General features: G+C 39.3%; 1 protein-coding gene across 2 annotated transcripts in view; it reads left to right on the top strand.

Annotated features, from left to right (window-relative positions):
• Positions 1 to 25,039, top strand: part of STAG1 (stromal antigen 1) — a 128,084-nt gene that overhangs the window by 20,661 nt on the left and 82,384 nt on the right. For both annotated transcript variants that reach the window (XM_042820593.1, XM_042820595.1), the window contains exon 4: positions 7,297 to 7,393. In XM_042820593.1, coding sequence (XP_042676527.1) covers positions 7,297 to 7,393 — 97 coding nt within the window. The remainder of the gene's footprint in view (positions 1 to 7,296; positions 7,394 to 25,039) is intronic.

Genomic DNA, 25,039 nt, shown 5'->3' with positions numbered 1-25,039 from the left:
ATTGTGGAAAATGGGCTTGGTATGAGGCTGCTGCAGTCTGACCTTCTTTCCTGAGGGCTGGGGTGAGGAGGTGCCATTCTGAGTGCTGTAGCTGTGCTGCAGCAAGGATACTTGTCCTTGCTGGCTCCTGTCATTTGAATCCATCTGCAAGAATAATTTTTCCAGTACCTATTATGCATATAAGAGTAATGCCACTTGAGACATGCCATTGTAATACTCCTAGGGAACTAAATGTTTTTCTCTTTCAGAAGTGGGTATATTTCCAACCACATTTTTCCATGCAGTGTGTTAGAGTGCTTGCCCCACATAATGACAGCTCACACTCGATCTTCTGCATAGAAATACACAAAAAGCAAACAGGTGCCTCTGTGTGGAGAGCATGAGTCCCTTTGTTTTGTCTTAAGATTTTGTTCCTTTACTCTGTGCTTCAAGGAAAAAATGTTACATAGATAAGCACTGCATAAGCAGATTTTCTTGTCTTTGCTTATAGAGAACAAGAATCAGTGATAAAGTAAGATTTAAAATAATCATTTTGGCTTGTTAGAAAATGCTCTCTAGCAGCTAGCAGAGCATGAACTCTCTTAATTTGAAATAACCATCTTTAGAGGAAAAAGAATAAATTGCAGCTTTTCGATCTACAGTTCTGTTTTATTAACCTTACCTTAGTTCTTTCTGTGGGTGTATATTCCCACAGAATATATTCCTGTCTGCCATTAGGAATGCAATCAGTCATCTGGGAGTCTGACGCAAACCTTAAATTGCACATACTGTGACATGCTAGGTGCTGCCTTCTCCTTGGTAACTGTGCAGTGACCTCAGTCTTCACAAAATTTGACCCTAAATACTTCCATTATTAAAAAGAAAAGAAGAAAAGAAAAAAGAGAGATAGGGTTACTTGAAGAACTTTACACAGAACACTACGAGTCTTTTGTACTTCAGTTTCTTTCCCTGTATTCTTATTTTCACTGTTATTCTCACCACCTGTTAAAGGTGTTTCCTAGCTTTTCTCTTTTCTTGAGGCTGTTCTTTATACAGATAACTGAAATCATAACGTTCCTGTGCTTTCTGTTTCAGTGAGCTTTGAATTTCATTTGATTAACAATTCATTGGCAGAAGACCTCACTGTAAGCTGCATTTTATGCTTTCATTTTATTTTCTGTGCCTTCAATACAAACACACCGTGCGCTCATCTCCAGTCGTATTTTGTCCTTTGTGTTCAGTGTGAGGGAGGCACGTCCACAGTCAGATGTAAGAAAAGGCAAATGATTTCGGTGTTCCTAATCACTGCTCTGCCTTAGTGCACAGCAGGCTCACATCTTTCACTTGAACATCCCCTTTGGATATAGTATTTACTTTCTGTTGGTAGCACTGCTGCCAAATTGTTGCTCAATTTAAATTGTGAAATAGCTTTATGAAATGAACTTTCATTAATATTTAGAGAGACTGTGCTAATTTACATGAGCTAGCCAAGTATCACTAGCAGTTAGTCCCTATGGTTCCTCCAGCATGTGATGCTTCTGAGTGCTGTAATGTTCTTCCACTGTAGGAATATGAAATTGATTCATAGCTGAAAAGCCTCCAGGAGGTAATAAGATAATGAGCTTCATTTTTTTTGTTCACTGCCTCAGACTTTTGCTTTTACTGGCGTTTGAACCTGTTGTTCCTCTCAGGAATCAGAAGCGTTCTGATGTATCTTTCAGCAGACTTAGAGGTGTGAAGGTCAGTGCATCTGTAAAGATTCCATAATTGATTTTAAGTTACTTACTCAGATCTGTTTTGTTGCTTCCTTAACTTTCTTCAAGCTCCTAATTTTCAGCTTACCAGCCTTGTTAAATTTTGTTTTCCAGCAGTGCTGTGTGGCAGGTTTTGAAGCAGTTATCTGTGAGATTCTCTGAAAAGCAGCTATGAAATTTTTAAAATCTCTGTTTTGACCCCTTATTCTTAATATATCAACTGTTATTTGCAGAAGATCTTGAGTCTGCATTCAATTCTCATAAGAATGGAAACATTTTAAAATTAAAAAAATACTGGAAAAAATTCATTTCTGTGGCACAGAGCCATCCCAGCAACTGACTCAGATGTGGTGCATCTGGGTGCATGTCTGTGTCTGTCTGTAGCCTCGATATAGGGAGGTGTGTATGCATCTGTGTGTGCACATACGGCTGCTTTCTTAGGGCAGAGAACTAGAAGACATCATATGGTATTATTGGAGTAATTGCTTGCTCCAATCTGGAAAGGAAAATGAGAAGCTAAAGAGTTTTTCATGCACTTTCTCATTTGTTGTCCATCGTAATGCTGTCAAGGGCCTTTTCCTTGTTGTGTGCATTCTTTGCATTTGGTGATCTCGAAAGCATTGGTTTCCTGCACCTGGAGAACTTGTACTGTAGATCTCAAGCTTCCCAGGAATGCTGTGTTTAGCTTCTTAAGTGTTATTTTCCATATGGTAGATCAACACTCTCTACTACATCTGAAAGTAACAACGCCTGGCAGCAGATGGGTACCAGCAGCACAACTCATGCAGTCTGTTTGTGCCACCTTTCCTAAGTGTTCTGCTGAAGCAGGCAACAAGATTTGGGGTGAATTCTGCTGGATGGAGCTGGCTTGCAGCTGCCTCTTTTCCAAAGAGCTCTCTGAGCCTTTCCTCCCCCGGTGCCTTCGCTCCAACATCAGTGCTGTGTGTAGGAGAGGTGACAGGGAAAGGGCCAGGAAATGAGTTGTTGCTGTGAGAATTATTAATGTAGTTTGTTGCTTGCTTATGTCTGAGATACCCTTGAAAGTAGGATTGCCGGAATGGGAGTAGTAACAAGATCAGTTGATTTGGAAGGGTTGGTTTTAATCTGTGGATTGTCAGCAAGAAGTCCTTGTTTTTAATGGCAGTCTTTCCCTCTGTGCATGTTTAGCAAAAAAAAAATTCCTTTTCTGGCAGCGATTCGTTGTTGCACCCATTGCTACATTATTGCCTGCCCGATCTCTTCTTCTCTGTTTGTGAAACCACACCTCTTTTTGTGGTTTTTGGATTACTGCTGTCTTTTCTTGGTTCAGTTGGTATTTCTCTGTTTTGGGTGTGATATGTATCCTTTTCTTATTTTCATCCTAATGTTTTCTGGCTTATAGCTCCTTTCTGTTACATCAAAAGTTAACAGTTTGCTTCGGTTCCAACTGTTGTAGCATATGTAGACTGGCTTCATTATCTCCTGTTGCCTTCAACTGTAATCTCTAAAAAAAAAAACCCTACCAATAAGCATGCCTAGTGTCCATGAGGGGTTGAATTACGTAGATCTACAGGTGTTACTTCCATTTTGATACATTAGAAATACTTGCCCTCCTCCAGGATTCCAGGATTAGTGAGCACAGTTTGTGTAGCTGTGCACTGGTGCCAAGGGCTGAGGGGCCTCTTTGTCACCCCCATCTCCCCTGGCAGCCAGCAGGGCACTGCTTGGTGTCACCATGAGCAGCCTTTAGCAGGAGTTGTCTTGCCTCACAGTGCGTTCCTGTTCTGGACAGATGAATTACACTGTAGATTCTACTGAATATTGATATAGATATATACATGTAAGTCTGTAGCTTGCTCCAAAAGTAATGCCTCTGTAGTTTTCCCCATGGAAACTACAACAGTGAGAACCATACCACCATCTGATGGAGCAAATTCTTGGCTACAAAACACTCTTTTTCAACACAAGCACCACCATCAGCTATGCATTTTTGCCAGCAATGGACAAGACCCTGCTGCACTCACAATAATCTGTACCAGCAGTTGACAGTTGTTGCCACTGCTGAAGAGCACCACCCACCCTTCACTGTGCTGCATCCACTGTTGTTCTCCAGAAATGTTCAGCAAGTCAGTTAACATGGCTGTGTTCTCTTTTTTCACATGGAGGAATTCAGTGACACATCTTTGCTTCATCTGCACCTCCATGTCAGGCAGCACCTGTCAGACTGCCCCTCTGCTGTCATCTGCCACATGGCAACAAGAATATTGTAACAATACATGGTAACAGAATATTGGTGGAAGGTTCAACCTCTGCTGCCTCCCACCAACACCCAACTCTGGTGTCACAGGCCAGCCTCATAAAATAGGAGGCATTGCTTTCAGAGCAACCGTTGCACAATGAATATATATATATACATATATATATACTGTTGAGCTTAGGACTGACTGGCACATAAAGTAAGGTGAGGCAATTCGTACCCAAACATTAGAAATTGTAGCTCAGTTGTTCTGTCAGTCTTCTGTGAGGTGGTACAGGAAGCAGTCTTTGCCTGCTGTCCCTGCTCTATGCATTACTTCTGATTTTACTGTTCTCTATCTGCTGCTGGTGCTACAGACTCTGCAGCGCTTCTCGTCTGGTCCACGGGACTTGAGATCTTCTGTTTGTTCTTCTTGGAATTGCATTGTGGTTCTCAGTTTAGCACAGCAAGTACTGTGCTCATGAGGACGGAGAGGGTGCTTAGTGCTCAAGGCCATAGCTTGTCCCTCACTAATTGCAGTTACATGAAAAGACAAAAAAAAAAAAAAGAAAAAAAGGAAAAAAAGCAGAAGGTCATTGAGTTGAACTGATGCTACAATTTTGAGGAACTTTTTACAAACAAAAAATTTGCTTGAAATAAGTAGAATCAAAACAGGAAAATCTTTCTCTGAGTCTCCCTCTTTTTAAGGCAGATGGGTTCACTGATGTAATTTATAGCATGGTGCAGAAGCACTTGCAGTGCTATAGCTGAAGGGGCAGAATGTCATAGCGACAACCAGGAGCAAAACTGAAGTTGGAAAGGAATCTTTCAGGTCAGCCTTGCTTCTGCAGGGAAGGCTTTAGTGACATTGGGCTGGGGTGGTGCACAATCACTGGCTGAGAACTAGATGCTAACACATCAGAATCACCTGAGATTTCCCAGCCTGAAAAAGAAAGATGGTAAACTTCAGAATACGTTAAGAGCAAAGGTTGAAATATGGAAGTGCTTCTGTGTAAGTCACAGCAGCACTGCGTGGGGTGCTGCTGCCCGAGAGCTGGCAAGTGCAGAATGTGATGGAAGCATGGAGAATGTAAATTGGGCTGGAAGTTTGTGTTCTCTTCTGTAAGAATTAGGTGGCATTGAGTAGAACTTGCCCCTGGCAAATTTAAAACACAAGTTACTCTTTTTTTTTTCTTTCTTTTTTTTTGTGGTGAATAATTGACTGTTGAGATACACTGCAGCTGAATGATGGTGAAGTTTTCTGGTTCCCAGACACATTCTTTACAATAGAAATGAAGTGTGTGGAACAATATTCATAGACCAGGAAACTTCTGAGGTGTAGATTGAGGGTCTGGGAGAGCGACTGGAAGTATCAGTGAGCTGTTACACAACAGAATGAGACCTGTTGGGCCAGAAGCTGTGGGCTGACTCGGCCCAGCTGCTGTTTTTTAAGCTGGCAATTACGTGTTGTTCTGATAGTCACACTAATAAAGCTGCTCAAACAAATGTTTTGTTTGTACACCAGCAGGCTGGGCATTAAGCTTGGTTAATATTTGGCTTAGTAAAAAAATTTCACACTTGGCTATATTTGGTTTTATGGGCTGGGAGAATTCTGCAGGCGATTGGTACTAAGAGGAACAGGTCTACATTCGTGCTGAAATAATGGTGAAACATTCTGAATGGTTTTGCTCTATGTTTTCTCAACTAGGTTAATTTGAGCCAAGTCTTCCTTTTTTGTTTCCTTTTGAGGAGCAGATAGACAGTGCTTCTACTGTGCATGTGTGTGAGTGTGTTGGTAGGCAAAACCTCCAAAAACTTAGTTTCCTGGCAATTGGGATGTGTAGGGATTTATGCTGGTTGTTGAATAACTGCGGATAGTCTCATCCTGACTTGGGTTAAGAACAAGCGTAGTGATTTGTGTTAAAGATGGAGCATATTGGCTAATTTTGCAGATGCTGTTCTTGCAAATACATAGAAAGAAAAGCATTATAAACCCAAACTTCAAAATACAAGAATCCATTTGTCAGGTATGCTCCAAAAGCCTCATCATGCTTCTCCTGGTGAGTGCTGTCTCATGTACGAAGCAGTAAGGATTTTTTTTCTCCTAACGAAATGAGTAAAACATGACATCATAGTGACATTAAGCACGTACAATTCACGACAGTCCCTGCTCGTGTTACTGAGGAACTCAGAATGGAGAGCTCTGATAATACTGTGTATCAGTGACATGGAAGGAAGTCGTTCGTGCATTGCTAAAGACCTCAGCAACCCACACAACCCTCTTGCTTTTTTACTGTAGTTTTAAAATTATTTCCACAGTTTCTTTCTTTGGTTCTTCCTCGTTGCTTCATTTTAGTGACTTTGGGAGGTTTAAAAATCATGGGTCTCCCCTGCATTGATAGTTCTGCAGTCAGAACTGTAGGCAAAGTGTCAGGGAAGCACCTATGGGCTTTGCCATTCATTATGTGTTTCTGCATTCATTTCAGCTGGTGTGTAACTGCTGTTGGCCCTTTCCAGTGATGTGATTGCACTTTTATGTTGACTGGCAAAATTCATTTATTGGATGTTTTCATCAAGCCACTGAAGCACGTTCTGTGTCCCCAGAGATTAATACATGACAAATACAAACCTCGACACCTGTGTGCTTTCTGTCCTCTCCCCTGCTATGATTCATAGCAATGGCCGCGTGCTGTGCCTGCTGATCAGTGATGATAAAGACATCTGACTAAATACAGTTCTGAGCACGGTTTGAAACTGACTGTGCTTCGTATACTGAGACTCAGGTGGCTTAATGACTTCCAAACAGTATAAAAGCAACTTCTGTATATGGGATTTGTTTACAAAATACTTATTTCATTCTGCCTTCTTGAGCTACGTACAGTGTTTCTGAATGATTGATGCAGTATTTAGACCTCTATAAATATTGACATGTTCATTATGCAGTGTAAATTCATTTTTTTTTATCCCCAAATGACTTCTGCTCATTAGTTTCCTGGGCATGTATGTTGGTCACTCTGTATGTAATCATAGTCTTTGTTTTTTTAATGCAAGTGTGAAACTGGATAAATACTGCAAGTAGAATTTTCAGGAATTAAAGTAATCTGAATTTGAACCTGTGTTTTATGTGATTATACTATGGAAAACAGTGCATATGGTTCTGCTCTCTAACAATATTTGTTCTGTCTCCACCCTGAGAGAAGGTGTACAGATTTCTGCATTTGTATACACGTGTAATTATGTAAAATAAATTCTCAGTTATGAAATTAGATTCTGAAAAGAATAAATACTTTGCCTTTAATAAAATGTTTTTTTGAGAGTGTCTGATCAGTATTCTTTTTTTCTTGACAGTCTGTGGTGGACGACTGGATTGAATCATATAAACAAGACAGGGACATAGCACTTCTGGATTTAATCAACTTCTTTATCCAGTGTTCAGGATGTCGAGGTACAGAACGTTGGGAACAAGTTGTATAGAATAAATCTGACAGCCATACACGTTGTCTTAGTGAAAATGCTGATTCTGTTGTGGGAGGTGTGCGGAGGTATTCCGTGTGTGCATGGTTTATACAGAAATATTGTCTGCATTCAGGAGTAATTTTATTAAAGCTTGTTTGTCAAGGGCATACCCTTTCTTTTTCTCACTTTCCTGTCATCATCCTAAAGTGTACAAATCCTCACAGAGACACTCTGCTCGTCAGCAAAAGGAGACCAAAGATCTGTTAATCAAGGTAGGCGTATCTTTACTTCCCCTTTCTCTTCCTCCCTAATTTTTTTATTACAAGAATTAGTAGGTGTAACTATACTTCAACTGCCTTTTTTTCTCTTTCTCTAGGAAAATAAGCCTTTTTTTAACTGAAGAGGAGGGAGTCGGGCTTGAGTTGCCTTCAAATAGGAAGACAGAAGCTGTTCTTGGCTTTTTGGTTTGTTGTTTTTTTTTTCCCTGAAGCACCAATCTCAATTCTTCTTCTGTAATACTGTATCAAGCCAGCAGCCAGTGGATAGTCTTCTACACCCTATTTAATCAGTCTCCATTTATCTAGCATGGGCTGCTCTTTCCAGTATTCTGTTCTACAGTGTGCTTTGTAATGAATTTTTCATGTATTGCCATTTTACAGTTAACTCAACCTTGAAAAGAGTGAAAGGCAAAACTCCAGTCTGTAGCACCCAGAGCCAAACTGTTAATAGTTTAATAATGTTTCATATGATTTGCCTGGAGTATTATTGAAAATAACCTACAATTCAAAAATACTTTTATTCCATTTTGTAACTGGCATGTAAATATACTGTCAGACCATCCAATGATTTAGTCAGAAGTCCATTTTCTTCCTTCTTAAATATAAGGAGAAGTCCCAGGTACAGGTAAAAGCATCAGAGAGAAAGAAATGTCAGCCAACAGTAGCTTCAGCAAGTGTGTTTTAGTAGCTTAACAAAACAAAGTTATTTATGGATGGTAGGAAAGACAGGAGCTATGGAAGGACTGAAGCTTGGGGTTTAGGATACCAGCCTGTGTCTGTGCTCTTCACACAGATTACCTGAAATATTTTCCAGACTTGTTTGGCTGCTTATGTGAAAGTGGTTGAGCTTTTTTTATTTTTTAATTATTTTTACCACTTTATTTTGAAAGTGCGTGTGGAAAAAAGACCAGACTTCTACACCTTCATTCCTTGGCTGCTCTTCCCTAATTCCTACATTTCCCCATTTGAGAAGGCAGCACTTAAAATCTCAGAAGAATCATGTTATTTTAAACATGTTGTTACTGACTGCTGAGGCTGAATGCCCGCTGTCAGCCGTATGCTATTGGAGCAAATGCTTCCCAGAAAAGCTATCCATTATTGGCTGTGAAGCACAGCACTTCAAGTGGCTGATGTCATTTAATCTGTATGCTGTTGTTGGGTTTTATATTTTTATTTGTTTGATGGATTTATGGTAAATAGTTTTGCATTCACAGGGAATCTCTCTGCTGAGTTCGCTTTAGTTGCCTTCGGGTTTCAAATAGCAAGGGCAAGAAAAAGGAGGCAAAGATGACTTGTCCCTTGGCTTTATAGCATGGGGGTGGAGGGATTTGTTTCTGTGCTGGAGTTTTTGCAGTGGGTGCAAAACAGCTGTGAGGAGGGTTAAAACCCTGGCAAACAGCTCTGTTCTTCACCATTCCCAGCTCTGCCTTTTCTCACTCTCATGCTGTAAGCATGCTTGTCCACTGCAAAAAGTAAAAGCTTTACCACAAGATGGTGGATTTCCTTGATAGGCCGCTTAGAGTAAGACCTGCAGTAAGCCATCCTTAGAGCAGATGAGGTCTGGAAATTTGGCCATTTTCTGTGTTTGTGTGAGGAAGTTTCCTTTTCATTGGAAGAATACATGCTCTATTATATCATAGAATCACAGAATGGCCTGGGTTGCAAAGAAGCACAGTGCTCATCTGCTTCCAACCCCTGCTGTGTGCAGGTCACCAACCAGCAGCCCAGGCTGCCCAGAGCCACATCCAGCCTGGCCTTGAATGCCTGCAGGGATGGGGCATCCACAGCCTCCTTGGGCAACCTGTGCCAGTGCCTCACCACCCTCTGGCTGAAAAACTTCCTCCCAAATATGACATTTTAATTTCTAATCTAAAATAGAAGTCTGATCTAAATGCTAACCACTAACAGATGTAACTTTGTGAGTATTAATTGAGGAAGGAGAGCAGCAACTAACTTGGGAGGAGGCTCCCCAGGGAGCTTTGAAAGGGACACTGAGTTTAGCAAATAGAAATATTTGATATCTAAATATATGTAAAATACACTTAGCTTGACATTTATTTCAAAACCTTCAAATAGGTGAAGAGTAGGTGCCTCTTCTGACTTGTATTAGAGACTGTTTAGGTACCAAACTTAACAGCTTTATTTGGCAGCAGTACTGAACCTGACAAAAATATTTATAATCAGAGAAATAGTGATTTTTACACATTAATTCCATTCTATTGGGCTGCACGTATGCTTGAATGAGTTTTGGCATCCTTCAGTTTTGCTTAGAGATTTTCCTGAAATGAGAAGGTGACTTCTTGCAAGTAGGAATAAGCAGTCACATAGCATCAATTATTTAGAAATGGAAAATGTTATGTATTGTGCAGGCTAACGTGTGAGATATGTGTAACTTCCAATAAATATTAACCAATGTTCAAGTGTCTGCTTATTTCTTTGTCAGCACTTTTGAGTATTTAATCAGTTACTTTGTGTATGATGTGTTCTGGTTTGTGTAATTATGACAATTAAAACATGAGAGAATTATTTTCAGGATGACTTCCATAATCTTTCCTACATTTTAAAGGTGATTATGAATGCAGTGGTTGTCCTGTTAAGCTAACAAAAGCATCTCCATCCAATAATTGGATTTTCAAAGGGCCTAAATTAATTTTTTACACCATTTTTGCACTAGTTTTCCCACTCAACATTTATGTTTATTGCCTTTGCTGATTTTGGTTACAAAAACATGAAAGCAGTTCAGGTTTTCCTTTATTTTACTCTCCTCAAGAATTCCAGCAAAAATCCTTTCCTTTGACACTCTGTTGATGTAGTGTTCTTTGTGATGGTTTGTGCTGCTTCTATGAAAGAAGAATGGCTGCCAAGAACTGGCAAATTGATAAATGTGTTTTCTTGTTTCCTCCCACTTTAAGATGCTTCTCGTTTTCTAGAGGGAAGTTCTTAAGTTAGCTGGTGGCTTTGAAAGATGAAAAGTTAATGTTCAGTTTTTAAAAAGCTTTTGCTTTTGGAAAAACCATAAATAAATGCTGTTTCCAGTCCTAGGAAGAAGATTTGTTTGTTTGGTAATACTTGTTTTCTACAGTATTCACAGTTCATAACACAGGTGTTGTATTTGCGTTCTTCCAGGTCTGCCAGAAACTAAATGCAGCAGTTTGCATTCTTAAATAACAGGGAGCTTATAGAATTTAGGCTGTTGTGGTGATAAACTGGTTGCTTCCACTTGACAGGAGGGAATAAGTACATCTGTGCAACTGAGTTTGCCAGTGCAGATTTGGTAGTTTGATCTGTGGCAGTGAGGATACAGCTGTCCTCTGGCGTTGCAGCTCAGTGTCAGTCTGCTGCGTTTGTTTCAGAGCTCTTTTCAGTTGCTTTCTTATCTGAAGGAACTTTTTTTCTTTCATGCTAGCTGCAAGTAAGCTGAAATGTCTCAGCAGCAGGATGTGTGCCCGGGTCCCTGAAGGATCTGTGTCAGTGTGATGCTGCTTCTGGGCTAATTAGCTCTGCCTCTCAGACTGAGTAATTAGCTCAGGTAGCATGCTCTGCTGCTATGACAACCAGGCTGTTTCCATTTCTGGAGCTCCATGGATTTAGAGCTGATTTGCGTATCTGCATTGCTGTGTGCTTTTGCCTTCTGTTATTGGTACAAAACAAACAGAAAACCCCATAAGCACTCTGACCTTTCTGGATTTTAAAGGCTGAGAGCCATACTTGCGGAATAAATGTATCTTTTTTCCTAACCAGAAGCAATTAGTGGCTGAAACCACCTCTTAAGCTGTGAAGGACAAACCGACCTATCAGGTTCATGTAAGAGAAGCAGCTTTCTTTTGAAGGAAAAAAGCTCACTCACATGTTGAAGGGGAGAACCTCTTGACTACTTCTAAGTATGTAGCAAAATCACTGCCATTTGTTCTCTCCCTCTCATTTCTTTTCTGATAGGTAAACCAGAGACCTGCAAATTCTTGAGAGGATTTTACAAGGTGATTTGAGCACTGTGTCCTCTGCTAGCTGTGCCTGGTGTTGACCAGCTTCAGGACACCAGTTACCGAAGGAACAAAACTGGCAAAACGCCCTCACTGTTAATTGCTTCGTGTGGCAGCCTTGTCTGGATTTTAGGGGGCTCTCCCTTAGAAAAAGTTATGTGATAGGGCACACTAAAGCTGATCTTAGGAGTAGTACTGTTGCTCAGGGAAATTAGTGGATTTCCTTTTTATGAAGTTTCTTATGTCTTGTTTCCCATCAGAAGCTTCACTTTGCTCTGTTTGTGGAATCAGATGTTAATGAAAAACGTTCATACTGCCACCTGTCAGCCCTGACTGCTAGTGGGTTTTAGGGTTGCCTTTTTGTAATTGCAAGAAAGCAGGAATCTGTGTAAGAGCTTTGTGCACAGCAGGATGTTTATTGCTGAGGCTCTCCTTGTGAATCAGGCACTTAGGGATCAGCATCCTTCACTTGGAGCGCTTCATCATTCCTCACGCATTCCTGTAAGATGCTCTGAAAAATGCTGTGATCAAATGATCACAGAAACGGAATCAACAAGTGCAGGATTTAGGAGCTAGCTCGCGTGAGTCCAAGACACATGCTCATTTTGGGATCTACTCATGTTCTGTGCTCTTAATTAAGGGCATGGAGCAAGCTAATGGATTTATATTTCGCCAAAGGAAGTTGAAGGCTAAGAACAGGAAAAAGCACTGTGATGTGTCCATTGCATAATCTGGCAAAACAAATGAAGAAACAACTGCTTGCATTGCTCTTGGGCAGGATTTCAGAAAGCAAATTAAACAGGAAATAGTAACATTTGCTTCAATTAATAATGCTTTAATAAGGCTATGATGTTGTAAATAGAATAATGGTTTGGTTTAGAAAGAATCAGTCATACATCAGTTACTTACTTGCACAGAATTTTGTTTTGTGATCAGTGGAATAATACTGATCTTACAGACGTTATTGAGCACTGAAAGAAGGATGAATGATAAGAATAATTTTCTGCAAATTGTCTTTACATAAGGAACTGCAGAATTGCTGGTGGGAAATGTTACTAGCTTTGGCATGTGGAAAACACTTTCTTCAGTCATTCATGTACTATTAAGAAATTAATAGCTTATATGTATTTAATTTTTTTAAAATAATTGAAAATAAGGTTCTTCATTATGTTGGACTTTGTATTTTTATTCAGGTGTAAAATATGCTTTCTCTTTGTTGTTTTTTTTTTATTTTAGTAAAATCCCTTTTTAGTGTGTGAGTATAGGGGAGAAGCTGCAAGGTAAAGGAGCAGTGTGCATGCAAAAAGAAGGCATTTGCCTGTATATGTTTTAAGTCCTGGTGATGTCATGGTTTTAGAAAATACCTTCTACGCAAGGCATACAGAAATAAAAATACACCCCCAAAACCTGTATTAGGCATTAAAAGGATTCTGCTAACCACATTCAAGAATATGCAGGACTGAAGAATGGAAGTGACTTTATTTTCTTCTTAGTTTAGTCTGTGGTGTAGATAAACCAGTTCTGAACTTCATACATTTTGATTCTGAGCCTCGGGGTCATTTTTAGTGTTTATCATGAAATGAAAGCTTACCAAATTCTAAGTGAAAATAAGATGCAAACTATAAACCTGGCTTGGGTGGAAAGCAGATCAGATTACCAGAGCTACTTTAAATCCCTCATCAGTTCATTTCTTTAAATGAAGATAAGTCAGGTTAGAATGTAATATAAAATACTTGACAGGTGATATGGTTATGTTTAGATCTCTTTTTTTTTTCTTTTTCCCTTCTTTTTTAGTGAGCATTTGCAAATGGCTGATTTTTGTTGAATTTCTTGGAGCTCAGGCCTTAGCTTCACTGTTGGTGACTTGTAGTTCATAAAGGCTTTCCGTCTTGCTTCCAGTTTCTCTGCAGAACGTATCTGTGCTTTTCATCTCATGTTCATTTCTTCACTATTTTTTATGTTCTTTACCTCTTCAAAATGTCTTTGGCTGTGGGCAGAATAGCTGCAGAACTCTGGTTTTAAGCCTTGCATTTCCCTGATGTTTCCAGGGATGGAAAGCCGTGAAAAATTAGAAGTAAAATAATTCAGCTGTGAAAGTATGAAGAAGGTCTGAAGCAGCACATCATGTTTTAATGAGTACCTTTGAGCCCATGTCCATTTTTTCCCCAAAGGTGCATCCTGCTTTCAGGAAGTAGTGGGAAAAACCTTGCAGAAATCTGCTGAGTGTGCAGTGCAGAGATGTGAGTGAGGGCCATGCTGGGTCTGTGGTTCCAGAATCACTGAATGGAATACCTGCTGGTTTGAGGTCTGACTTCAGTCCAGGAGTTCACCCTAGCAATTGGTAACAGAAGCAGCAATGATTTAAACTAAACTGCTTTTTAAAAATAGATTACTTTCTCAGCAATACGTTTATCTATTCTTACATCAAGTACAATGACAAACCAAACATAAGATGGCTTTAAATCAAGATATTACCTGATTAATTCATGTGAATTAATTTAAATTTCCAGATTATCAAAAACAAATTTATTCAGTTAACTGACAGGACATTCAATACTGGAATATTTTAGAGCACTCAAACGTGTGACATAGGGAAGAACAAACTACCTTTGTAGTTACAGTCCAGGAGCGAGTTCTGCACTGCCAGTGCTGTATCGTGTGTTCAAATCTCTGCTGAAGATGAAATTGCTCCTTGTAAGTGTGGAACAAAGTTTATGTTCTACCCTTGTGCACCACTTATTAAATTCATAGTGTGTAGCATTTTTGGTAGTGCTCTCTGAGCCTAAGTTATACAAGGCTTTCTGATGTTCCCACTTGTTCTCTACCATAGTCATTTAATGACATAGGTATGGACCTGGTAAATTGTTGTTCTCATTGTGATTATGAAGTCACTGTGTGAGAAATCTTGCAGATAAGTGATGATGCTTCAGCTGTTTTTAAAGAGAAGACCAATCAAACCTCTTGATGTTCAGGATTCAGAAGAGTTGTTGTCTTACTGGTCACATCTGTATGATTTTCTCTGTTTGTTTTCTGTGTCAAACAGATTTAAAAAAAAACAACAACAAAAAGCCATAACAGAGTAGGGATTTTTGTTGGACAGTACTCTTCTAAGACGTACGAGCAAATTGTGCCTGTGCATGAGTTCTTCTTTACCAATGTTTTAATAACATTTGCTAGGTTTTGTTTGTTTGTTTGTTTTTGATGACTTCAGAGGGACTTTCTGTTGAGACAAAAACTAATTATAAAAAGCCATCAAATACCACTAGATCTCAGTGCATTCTTAAGAGGTGACAAATGCAAAGGCTCCTCATCTCTCTTGTCTTTCCAAACTTACACTTTCTGCTGAAGCTGGAGTCTGACTACAGGCAAAGGGTAGGAATTAAGTTCAAAAAATGACTTTTCTCTCAGGTAACACTGTAATTTTGATTCTTTCTCTCTTGCATTAAGGGAACTATAGGCTTCAGTAATTTCTTTTTAATATTGCATGCTTTATTAGCTCTTTACATCAATCTACTCCCTCAATCTTTTTTAACCTGAATCATGACCGCATGAGCTTTAACCTTTCCTCCTCCTTTTAGTGGGTCGTTATGACATATTCTGGTGTGACAAGGCTCAGATCTATTACAGAACGCTGTTACATATGTCCTTTACCTCCATGTTGTCTTTTGCCTCAAGCAAGAAGCTCAGTACAAATTTTGGGGATACCTGGGAGAACAGAAAAGGGCATCAAACAAAAGTATGATCAACTCTTGCAGGAGCACTGAGGAGCAGCCTTTCCAGCACTGTCTGTGCCTTTGCTTAAAAAAGCAAAGGTGATCCCAGTTCTTGGGTAACTTGTCATCAAATGAGAAGTGGGTACATCAGTAGAAATGTTTGTCTCCTCTTTCAGTTCATACCGTCAGGTTAAATTTTAGCTTAGAACAACTGATATTCATGCTCACCATCTGTAGCATTTCAGTTTGAAACTGGTCAATTTCAGAAAGGGCTGAATTCGGGAGTTACAAAGTTAAAACAGCTTTGACTGATGAGAAGATGGTTTCTCTCAGGAGCAGCCTGCTGAGATTAATAGGCACCACCTGCTGCAAAACAAATCCCTGCAAAGTCATAACGTCGTCTTTTGAAATACCTTTCATGTAGTCATCAGATTTATCGCAATCCCTGCTGTTGATTATTGAAATGAATCTAGATTGCTTGTGAGTTGTTGTGACTTAGGAAACCATGGTCGTGGAAAGAGGGCCTAGAAATTTCAGAAACTTTTGGGAATGAAAGCTGATTTAGTTACACATTGAATCATAGAATCATAGTATCGCTCAGGTTGGAAGATACAGGCAGTAATGTTCTTGCTGACCATATGTGTATATAGCTGATAACATTACTTGAAATATGCTCCTATTAGATTCTAAACCCACTAAAACAAATTCTGCTTCAGATCTAATTCAGTATGATAAGAATACGTTTGCTACTGACACGTTTATTCCCAGCTCAGACCCTGGATGGACAATATGGCCAGCTGTATGAATCGAGCCATTAAGTTACGCAAGCAGTGCCTTGGAAGAGGTAGAGGTAATGCTTTACTAAAATACCACCAAAGAGTGATAGCAGTTTAAAAACATTATTAACGTTGTGGAGTGATTGTTCTTAAAAATTTGGCCTGGGTAGTTGTGAATGTTTCGTAACTTAAATATTGCAGCTCAAACAAATTAAAATTTTCTTTCAGGGGTTGCACTGGGGTCCTGTTTATGCAGCTGTGGAAGGTGGTAAATTGGATCACCACAGAGCACCTGTTACAAGAGGTTTCTGTATCATCCAGTTAGAGAAAGTGCTGCAGCAAAAGGCAGAACCAGTCCCATTTCAAGCAGTAAAAACAAGTGATATACCAAAAATTGCTTGGAAGGAAGAATCACAAACCTCCAGATAGGACATCCTCAGGTGAACTAATGGCATGCCAATCAGACTGATCAGAGAATGCTCCTCGACTTTTAAACAGTTTAGAAATAAAATCATTAAACTACTAGCAAAAGAATGTAGTCCTCATTAAGGGTGGTTATTCTTGCAGAGATGACAGACTGGAATTTTACATAGGTGTAATTTGCTTCTGGGAACGGAAGTCACAGTAATCCTTCAGAGCTCAGGGAGGAGAATAATAGTAAAATTAATGAATGAAGTAAGATATCTGGAACAGAGTGGAAGATAGTATATTCGAGAGAGGAAAGCCACATCGTTTACTGTACTGGCATCCCTTAAGTACACAAAGTAATGTGGAAGAGCAGTTCTGCACAAGAGCTGTTAAGAAAAATAGTTTATGACCAACTATTAAAAGAAAGAGATACATTTTCATTTCAGGAGACCAAAGCTGATTAGTAAGTACCTCATGTGGTATACATATGGAAATGGAAAGTCATTTAAGTCCCTTTAATTATGCTACTCTGTAATGAGGAAATTTCAGAGGGACCTAACAGTTAAGTAGCCTTTCTTTTATTAAATTGAGAACTATTATACATCTATTTGATGATGGAAATAAATACTACTTTTTTTTTTTTTTTTTTTTTTTTTCTAAATAATGTAGCTGAAAATAGCTTGGTGGATGTGGTGGTGATGGTGGAACTTTAGCTTTTGGTGAAGTAAATGTGTGACAAGTTTCTGTTGGATTGATTCAAACCATTTTTGCCCATAGTTTTCATCTTGTATTCTTCAAATCAGTTTAATTAATTATGCACTCAGGGTGACTCATTAATAAAGATGAGGAAGATCATCTTCTGAGATTAGCAGATTACTGTTACTTCTGTGTTCTTACTGATTACCTTTGAGCTGTTTTTTCCCGAGGGCTAGGAAGAATAAAGAGGCAAAATTCAGCTGAGGTCAGATGTGTTTCCACAGCTTCTTGTAACATCCTGAGTCATTTCTTCCAGTTAGAGCTGGATTCATTGAGCCTCTTCTTTATTTCTTAAATTATGAACATAAAGAAATGGAGTTTCCCCTTCAATTCATACTGCATTGAGTGTACTAGGATATTTGTAAGGAGCTTCTATGGTACACCAGGTACAGTTCTTGTGACTTTTGTTTGAAGTAGATTCAGACTGAGTCCTCGAAGTAATCGTAATCCCTTCAGACTACAACAAAAAGCCCTGTGAAACTTAGTGAATTATTGAACGTTTTGGAGCTGACAACATTTGCTGGACAAGTCAAGTTGCTGAGCGTTCTTTCTGCCCTTACACCAAGTCTTGTAACATGAATGTGCTGTGTTTTAGAGAATAGAGCCAGCGGAAGATTTTCAGTTCCTGTGAAGCAAATACAAGTGGGGAACATAGTGGAATTCATTAAAATCCCTTCTTCCAAGTCTTTGAAAACAAGTTACTTCAGATCTGCAATGAGTCGTTTCTTATAAAACTGATGTAGCAAAAAGAAAAAATCTGTTTTTTGCAATTCAAAATAGAAAAGCACATGCACTAACATTTGTTTTTGAAGGGGGAAGAATATAAACTTAGTTACTGTGCCTGACTCTCAATCACATTTTCATAGAGCTGGGGTCACTACTGGTAGAGGAATAGCAAACCTCGTTGTTTTCAGCTTCAGAAAAAAAGTAAGTAGGTCACTCCAAAAGTAATACCTCCTATTTATTTCCATGGAAACTACAATGAGTAAATAACACCACTTGATAGAGCGAATTCTCAGCTACAAAGCACAGTTTTTCAACATAGTCACCACCATTAGCTGCGCATTTTTGCCAGCAGTGCTGCGCTCACCATAATCTGCATCACTGGAGGTGACCACTGTTGCCTTTGCAGAAACACACCACCCTCTTCCTCACTGTGCTCACATGAACTGTTTGGTCTCCAGAAACATTCAGCAAGCACTGATGAATGTCACTGGGTCTCTTTTTCCCACAGGGAGGAATTCAGTGACACACCTTTGTTTCATCTGCATTTCTGTCAGACTCCATCTGTCAGACGGCCCCTCTGCTGCCACATGGCAATAACGTGTAACAGAATATTGATGGGAAGGTTCAGCCTCTGCTGCCATCCCACCAATGTCTGCCTCTGGTGTCACGGACCAGTAAAATAGGAGGCATTGCTTTCGGAGCAGCCCTCATTTAAATTTGTGTTCCTATCTTGCTGTGTTATTTGCCCAATGGATAAATGACGAGTGACAGAATAGCTTTTCGTTTTGAATTATGAGAAGATCAATTTATGGATTGAGGGACTTTGATTTATAATTTTCCAGGCAGCTGTTGGACTGTAATTCTTTTTCAGCAGTTACCACTGGCATTGCATCGAGAAGATGAAGTCCTTTCCATTAATATACAGAAGGAAATGTTTGCTAGTCACTTCCTGATGCCACCTGTGAGTAGTTCTCTTACAGGACTGGAGTTCTATGTCTGGAATAACAAAGGAACCATAGGACATTCAAACTCTTTTGAATTGTTCAACTGAGTTAGAAATAATATAATCTTATTATATTTTTAATGCATAATTGTGCAGGAAACCTGCATGAGTTAATTTGCTCTTTGTTCTCAAGTGATGTTATTTATCTTGTTCCTGTTTGTTGTTACTTGACACACCAACCTCCCAGTGCTAGTATTAGAACCAAGGCAGTATTGGTATTAGAACCAAGGCTTGTAATTGGCCTGGAGACTGGAATTCTTGGAGATGTATGCAAAATACAACTTATTCTCTACCAACCTCACTCATATGACTAGAGTTTAATTTGCAATGTGTACATGTAGTTATGTTAACTTTTGGTTTTTTTGAAGGCCTATATTTGAGCTGTGAAGATGTTCAGACACACCAAACATCATGTCTGTGTGGGCTTACAGAGCAGTATGAAAACACAAACAGGAAAGACAGCAGTGCAGGCCCATACCAAGTTACTTTGTCTGATAGCAGTGAAGAACATTCCTACTCTCAGATTTGTCTGATAACCTGATTCTCAATCCGTTTGTATTTCTGGTTTCCATGGTAGCCTGTAGCAGAAGGTGTTGTGCTTCAGCTGTGTAACATTTACACAAATCACTATGTAGCTTTCTAATACTTCACTGGGACTTATTTTGGTTTTTGGTTGTTGTTTTCTTCAGACATCATGTCTTCGTATTAAATAGTTTATTGATACAAATATTTCGTATGTATCATTTATATCTTCTTAGTCCCATGTGGAATTTTGTAAGGACTTCTCATAACTCTGTTTTACCCACTTTTTGCTTTGTATTTCTCTTTGTATAAAAAATGCATCAGTTGAGCTCAAAGAATGAAACTACATTAATGTAATCTTAATGAGCAAATCTTAGGTCCCATAGGTCTTACTAACTCCGCTGTCACAGCCAGCTTTTGGCCGAGGTTTCTGGGATATCTGCATGCAAATAGAGCTTTGGTGTTACCATTCTGTTGATCAGGAGCAGTGCCCAGGTTCAGCAGTTCGCGAGGCATGTCCAGACTACCTTCCTATCTGTTGGCCTTAAACTTTTCAGTCTTGAGAAGGAGTGGTTGCCTATTAAAATTGTCAGTTGGTTTAGCCTGCAGTATTACTTTATTGCTCTTATTATCTGATATTCAGCCACTATTACTCTTTAGTGTTACTTTGCATATTACATATATAACACCACAGTTGTTTATTTTACCTCCTTAATTGAGATATGAGATGAACTTTGATTTAGTTTTGACGTAATGCTTTTCTGCATGAGTGGTAGCTTGGTAAACTGAACTAATTGATTGCAGAGGTGTTTAGTAATGCATTCTAGGGAGGAAAGATAAAAATACAGTAGGAAGTTGCAGCACATTCAAAGTTCGTTAATTGATCTCAATGATGTACTAGATTAATGTAGTATAGTGCAATCTAAACTAATGCATATTAGTAGTGGGATTCTAATAGTAAGGCGTGTTTATTTCAGCTTACAATATTAATAGGAGTTGAGCTCGCTCACTTTGCTCCAACCAAGCAAAAGATTACTGTTACTTCTGTGTTCTTACTGATTACTTTTGAGGTAATTTTCTAACCAAGGTAGGTTAGAAAATAGAGACACTCCAGGGATCAGGTTCAGTATCAAAGACATGGGTCAAGTTACAGATAAACTGCAGGGCTTCTATCTAGGTTTAACTTGCACAGATGATTGCACAGATGGATGTTCCATAGCTTTCCCCAGGGAAATAAAGAATTAATCTTACTAAGTGGCTTTTATTTCCCAGTGCTCTGAAGGGAGACTGAGCAACAAGCTGCTTTTGGGAAACACAAGTGTCTGCACTCCTCACCCCCTGGTAGTGTTCTTCCCTGCCTGCATGTGCCAAGTAAAGCTTGCACTTGTGTATAGAAACAGTGAGATGTTGCAGTGTTTTGTAAGATGCATTTAACCCTTAGATATTTTGAGACTTTGATCTCATGGAAACAGCATAACGTGGCAGGCATTTTGAAAATGGGAAATACTTGCATTTCTTTTTTGTTCATATCAGCCTGCAGTGACAGCAAAAAAAGTAAAGAAATGGTAGGGGGAAAAAAATGTTATTAACTGCATGAGATCTCATTAATAGGGAAAACTCAAGGAGCAGAAGAAACTGAAACATCTGACTTGTACTTTTATATAACAGAGGGATGAAGGATGAAGAGGTAAACTTGTGGCAAGTATAAAGCAAAAGAAAGAAAGAATGGACTCCAAAAGTTAGAAGAAAGGAACGGGTTCTGTGAGGGCAGATTTTCACAGGTGAGCTTAGGAAGCTGCAGAGGCAGATGGCCGTACATCCCAGTGGTTTAGCTCTGCTTCACTGTCCAAAATGTGTATTTGTTTCATCTGGTGTGTACGTTGTGGGGCTGCTCTAGGCTGCTGCACAGCGGTACAGCTATAATATACTGCTGAACAGGGCTGTCAGTTAAAAATGTAACTCAATCTTTGAGCACTCATCAAGCAGATGACCCATAGTGTAATACCCTTTGGTATTAATATTGTGGATATTAAGAAAAATTTCATGTAAGAGGGACAGCAAAGCGATTACTAGACAAGAGTCTGGGTAGACCGGTGGTTACATCTGAGAGTGTAGTTATGCCAAAAAAAAATTGGTACAGTACAGAAAATGAAGCATTACTGATCATCTTAAAAATTGTAGTGGAGAAATCCTTACATGAAGACTTCCAGACATCTTAAACTGGTAGCAGGGGGGAGAGAGCACTGAGAAGTGGAACCAGAAAGAGTGACTGCTTTGTTGAGCGGCTCCATGCATGGCATCTTGCATTTGGAAATTGCAGAGTTATACTAGCAGCATAATACTTCATGTGTTTTAAGTGCAGTTTGTAGTTCATGCCAAACACAGTTTCAACTAATTATTTTTTCAAGGTAGTGTCCAAAGCAATCTGAGGGGAAATTGTAAATAACATTTAAAGCATTTTCCAGATTAAGCCTGCCATGCATCCCACATTCCTCTCTGTTTTTCTGCTTTTTCCTTAATAGTATTTGATTAATTTTTTTGTTAACTGGTGTTCGTTATTTCTCCACTCAAGCTCTTCATTCCCACTTGTATTTCACCCTCTATTTGTTGCTATAGGTCTTCTAGCACTCTTTCTAATTCTGCATAGGTATAGGTATACCTTTGTCTTTGTCTACTCTCAAATACATAGGGAATCCTAGACATCTGCTGTTGAGGAACTAGGGATTTATTGACCTTTCTCAGCTTTTTGCTGCTCTTTCTGCATTCCCACTTACACACTTTGTCAGCACTGTCATGATCTCTGTGTGTTCTCTCATCTTTCCTTGCTTTGCATCTCCAGTTGCCATTCCATGCAGCTTCAGATGCCCTCAGAGCTGCCCTAGAAAGGCCATTTCTCCAGCCTTCTCATGAAAGCTGCCAGCACTTTTTCTTTTCTTAGTTGTGAGGTGACAGTTCCCACTTGCATTATATTTACTACAAACATATCCAGACTTTCACTGATTCAGGCTCTAGTATAGGCTCTCTTTCCTCTGCCAAAGCTTTTTGAACAGTTAAGTTTACTTTAAGTATGATAATTCCTGTTATTTTTTGATAATAGCCAAATCCAGATAAGAAATTAAAAAAAATTCTGGTGGGCTTTTTTGCATAGGCTTTCAGCTAATTTTTCTTAACTGCCTTGTAAATAAAGACACCACCTGTTGTGTAATTGGCTAGCCCATGCACAGCACACGGGTAAAAATGTTTTTGAGACAGCAGATACAGTATTTGTGCCACTCCTATGGGGAGGACTTTTTTCAGATAAATGTTAATGTTTAAAGCACAGCTGTTACTTCTTACTCCTGATTTTCAGTTTACTTGGGGGCTGGGCTCAGAGTTCCTCAGACAGTTCTTGAAGATCATGAAATGGAATCTTGCAGTTCTTAGTTCTATATAATAGATACGTATTTGCAGTAAGAAAAGAGCAGGATTCTAGCCAAGGCTAACAGAATGGAATCCTCTCCAGTAAAGAAGGGCTAATGCAAGCTCTTCCCTTTCTTCTTAATTTTTTTCTTACATACCCAAAAGAAGGTGGTGGAGGCAGTGTACTTGCAGATACCATTGTTTGTGTGTTGTATTTTTTGGAATTGATCTATGATAGCCCAATGTAGATGTTTGAAAAATGAAGAATGTGCCGTTATGGGCCTTCTTCGACATAGTTTAGATTGTCCATGCTCACGTAGGAACTCTGAAGTGATAGAAAATAGCAATCTGCAGCATCCTCATTAGTTCCTCGTGTACAACCTCCCTCTTTCTTCCATCATTTACCTGCCAAGTTCATTGGCTGTATCAAGAGCTGCACACGTCCAAAATGCAATAATTTCACCAGCACAACCCCCGTTCATTTCCAGGCCTATTCTCTGTTCTGATGAAGTTCGAGGGAATTGTAGACAGCTGTGTAAGTTGACTGACACATCACAGTGTGCACAGAAGAAACTAAATGAGGATTGCAGAGAGCGTCTAAAGTTTGGCACATGCTTTCTGCTAAGTGCACATATTATGTATTTTTTGCAGACAGTTTCTCAAATTTGTTTATTACCTTAAACAAAGAAAAGCCCCATGCATGTGCTCAGATATTCAAAAAGTGCTGGAGTGAACAAACAGATAAGAGAACATGGAGTTTTTTCTTAGCAAGGTAGGAAAAAAGAGCTATGTGAAAAAGGAGAATTTCTCTCATCTTGTGTACTTGTAAATGGGGAACGATGAAGATAAAGGCGTTGCTGTCAGCCAGCTCTGGTAACCTTTTGCAGTGGCTTTTCATAGATGGTGGCTGGTAAATGCTTTTCATCTCTACTTGAAACAAATAATTTCCTGAGAAGCAGAATTAATGAGGAGTAATACCTTGTGTGTCTGCACTGCTTGTCTTTACTGAGTGGTCTGAAAGCTACTGAGCATACTGATCAAGTGGCAGATACTCTTTGTAAGAGATGATGCTCTGAATGCCATGTAATTCTCTAAAAGAGAGTTTCAGTAGAAGCTTATAAATTTTTGGAAGCTATATCAGCTATCTAGACAAACAGTGCTGTGGAAGAGGTTGCTGTGCTCCAGTTGAAGGTTTTCGTGAGAAGGAGCAGCATTCACATTGTGAACATCCCTGCCCGGCTCTGGCCTCGGGGTTTTTTGGTGTCTGAGCAGACTGAAGTAGTGATTTAGATTGTTTTTGGCTTCTGCTCAACTACCTGCTTTGGTAAAAGTCATTGGAACATTTTAGATTTGTCAGATTTGGTTGAAAGAAACAGCTCGGATGTTATTAAGCACAATAATTAAAGATAGAAATGCCTACAAACTTCATTTCCTCTTTTCAGATTAATAAGAAAGCAGATCATCTTTTTCAGGAAGCTGATGGCTTTCATATAATCAGCAGAAACAAATATTTTAGACTTCAGTTGCTTCAAACACATTTCTGTGTCTCCAGTCTTCTCGTGAAGCACAACAGCATTCATCAAATGGACTGCTGAAGTTTGTTAGCTTTCTGCTGGTTATGTAGCATTAATTTTGCTGTTATGTGGGAAGATACCTGCCTGGTAACTCTCAGAGTGATGAACAGGGAATTCTGAAAAATGGATATCTATATTTTATCTATTATTAGTTACATTATCTATATTTTTTGCCTTTTGGAAAATTCAGTGTTCTTAAAACCACTCGGGTTTATTGCAATTACTACACAATATCGTAGGCACAAAGAGGGTCTGCTGGTTCATTGTAAGTACAAATACAGGTACAAAGCAGTTTGTTTTAGCTGAAATTGGTTTATCAGACAGATTCAATGTTTTCAAGACCTTTGCTATTTTTACCCCATGCTTCAGCTGTGCATTGTAACGAGAGACACCTGCTACCAAACTTCAGTTTGCACAGCAGGAACTTGTAACACCTTGATAGCCAGCCTAGCAGCATGGGGCTTGTGCAGCAAATGTGGGTTTGGTTATGCCTGTAGCCT

Source organism: Centrocercus urophasianus, unplaced genomic scaffold, assembly GCF_019232065.1.
Source record: "Centrocercus urophasianus isolate 14NV4802_14NV808 unplaced genomic scaffold, USGS_Curo_1.0 seq_19, whole genome shotgun sequence".
In the NCBI taxonomy this organism is placed as follows: domain Eukaryota; kingdom Metazoa; phylum Chordata; class Aves; order Galliformes; family Phasianidae; genus Centrocercus; species Centrocercus urophasianus.
Note: the sequence above shows the minus strand (reverse complement) of the source record. Positions and strands in the feature narration are given on the sequence as shown.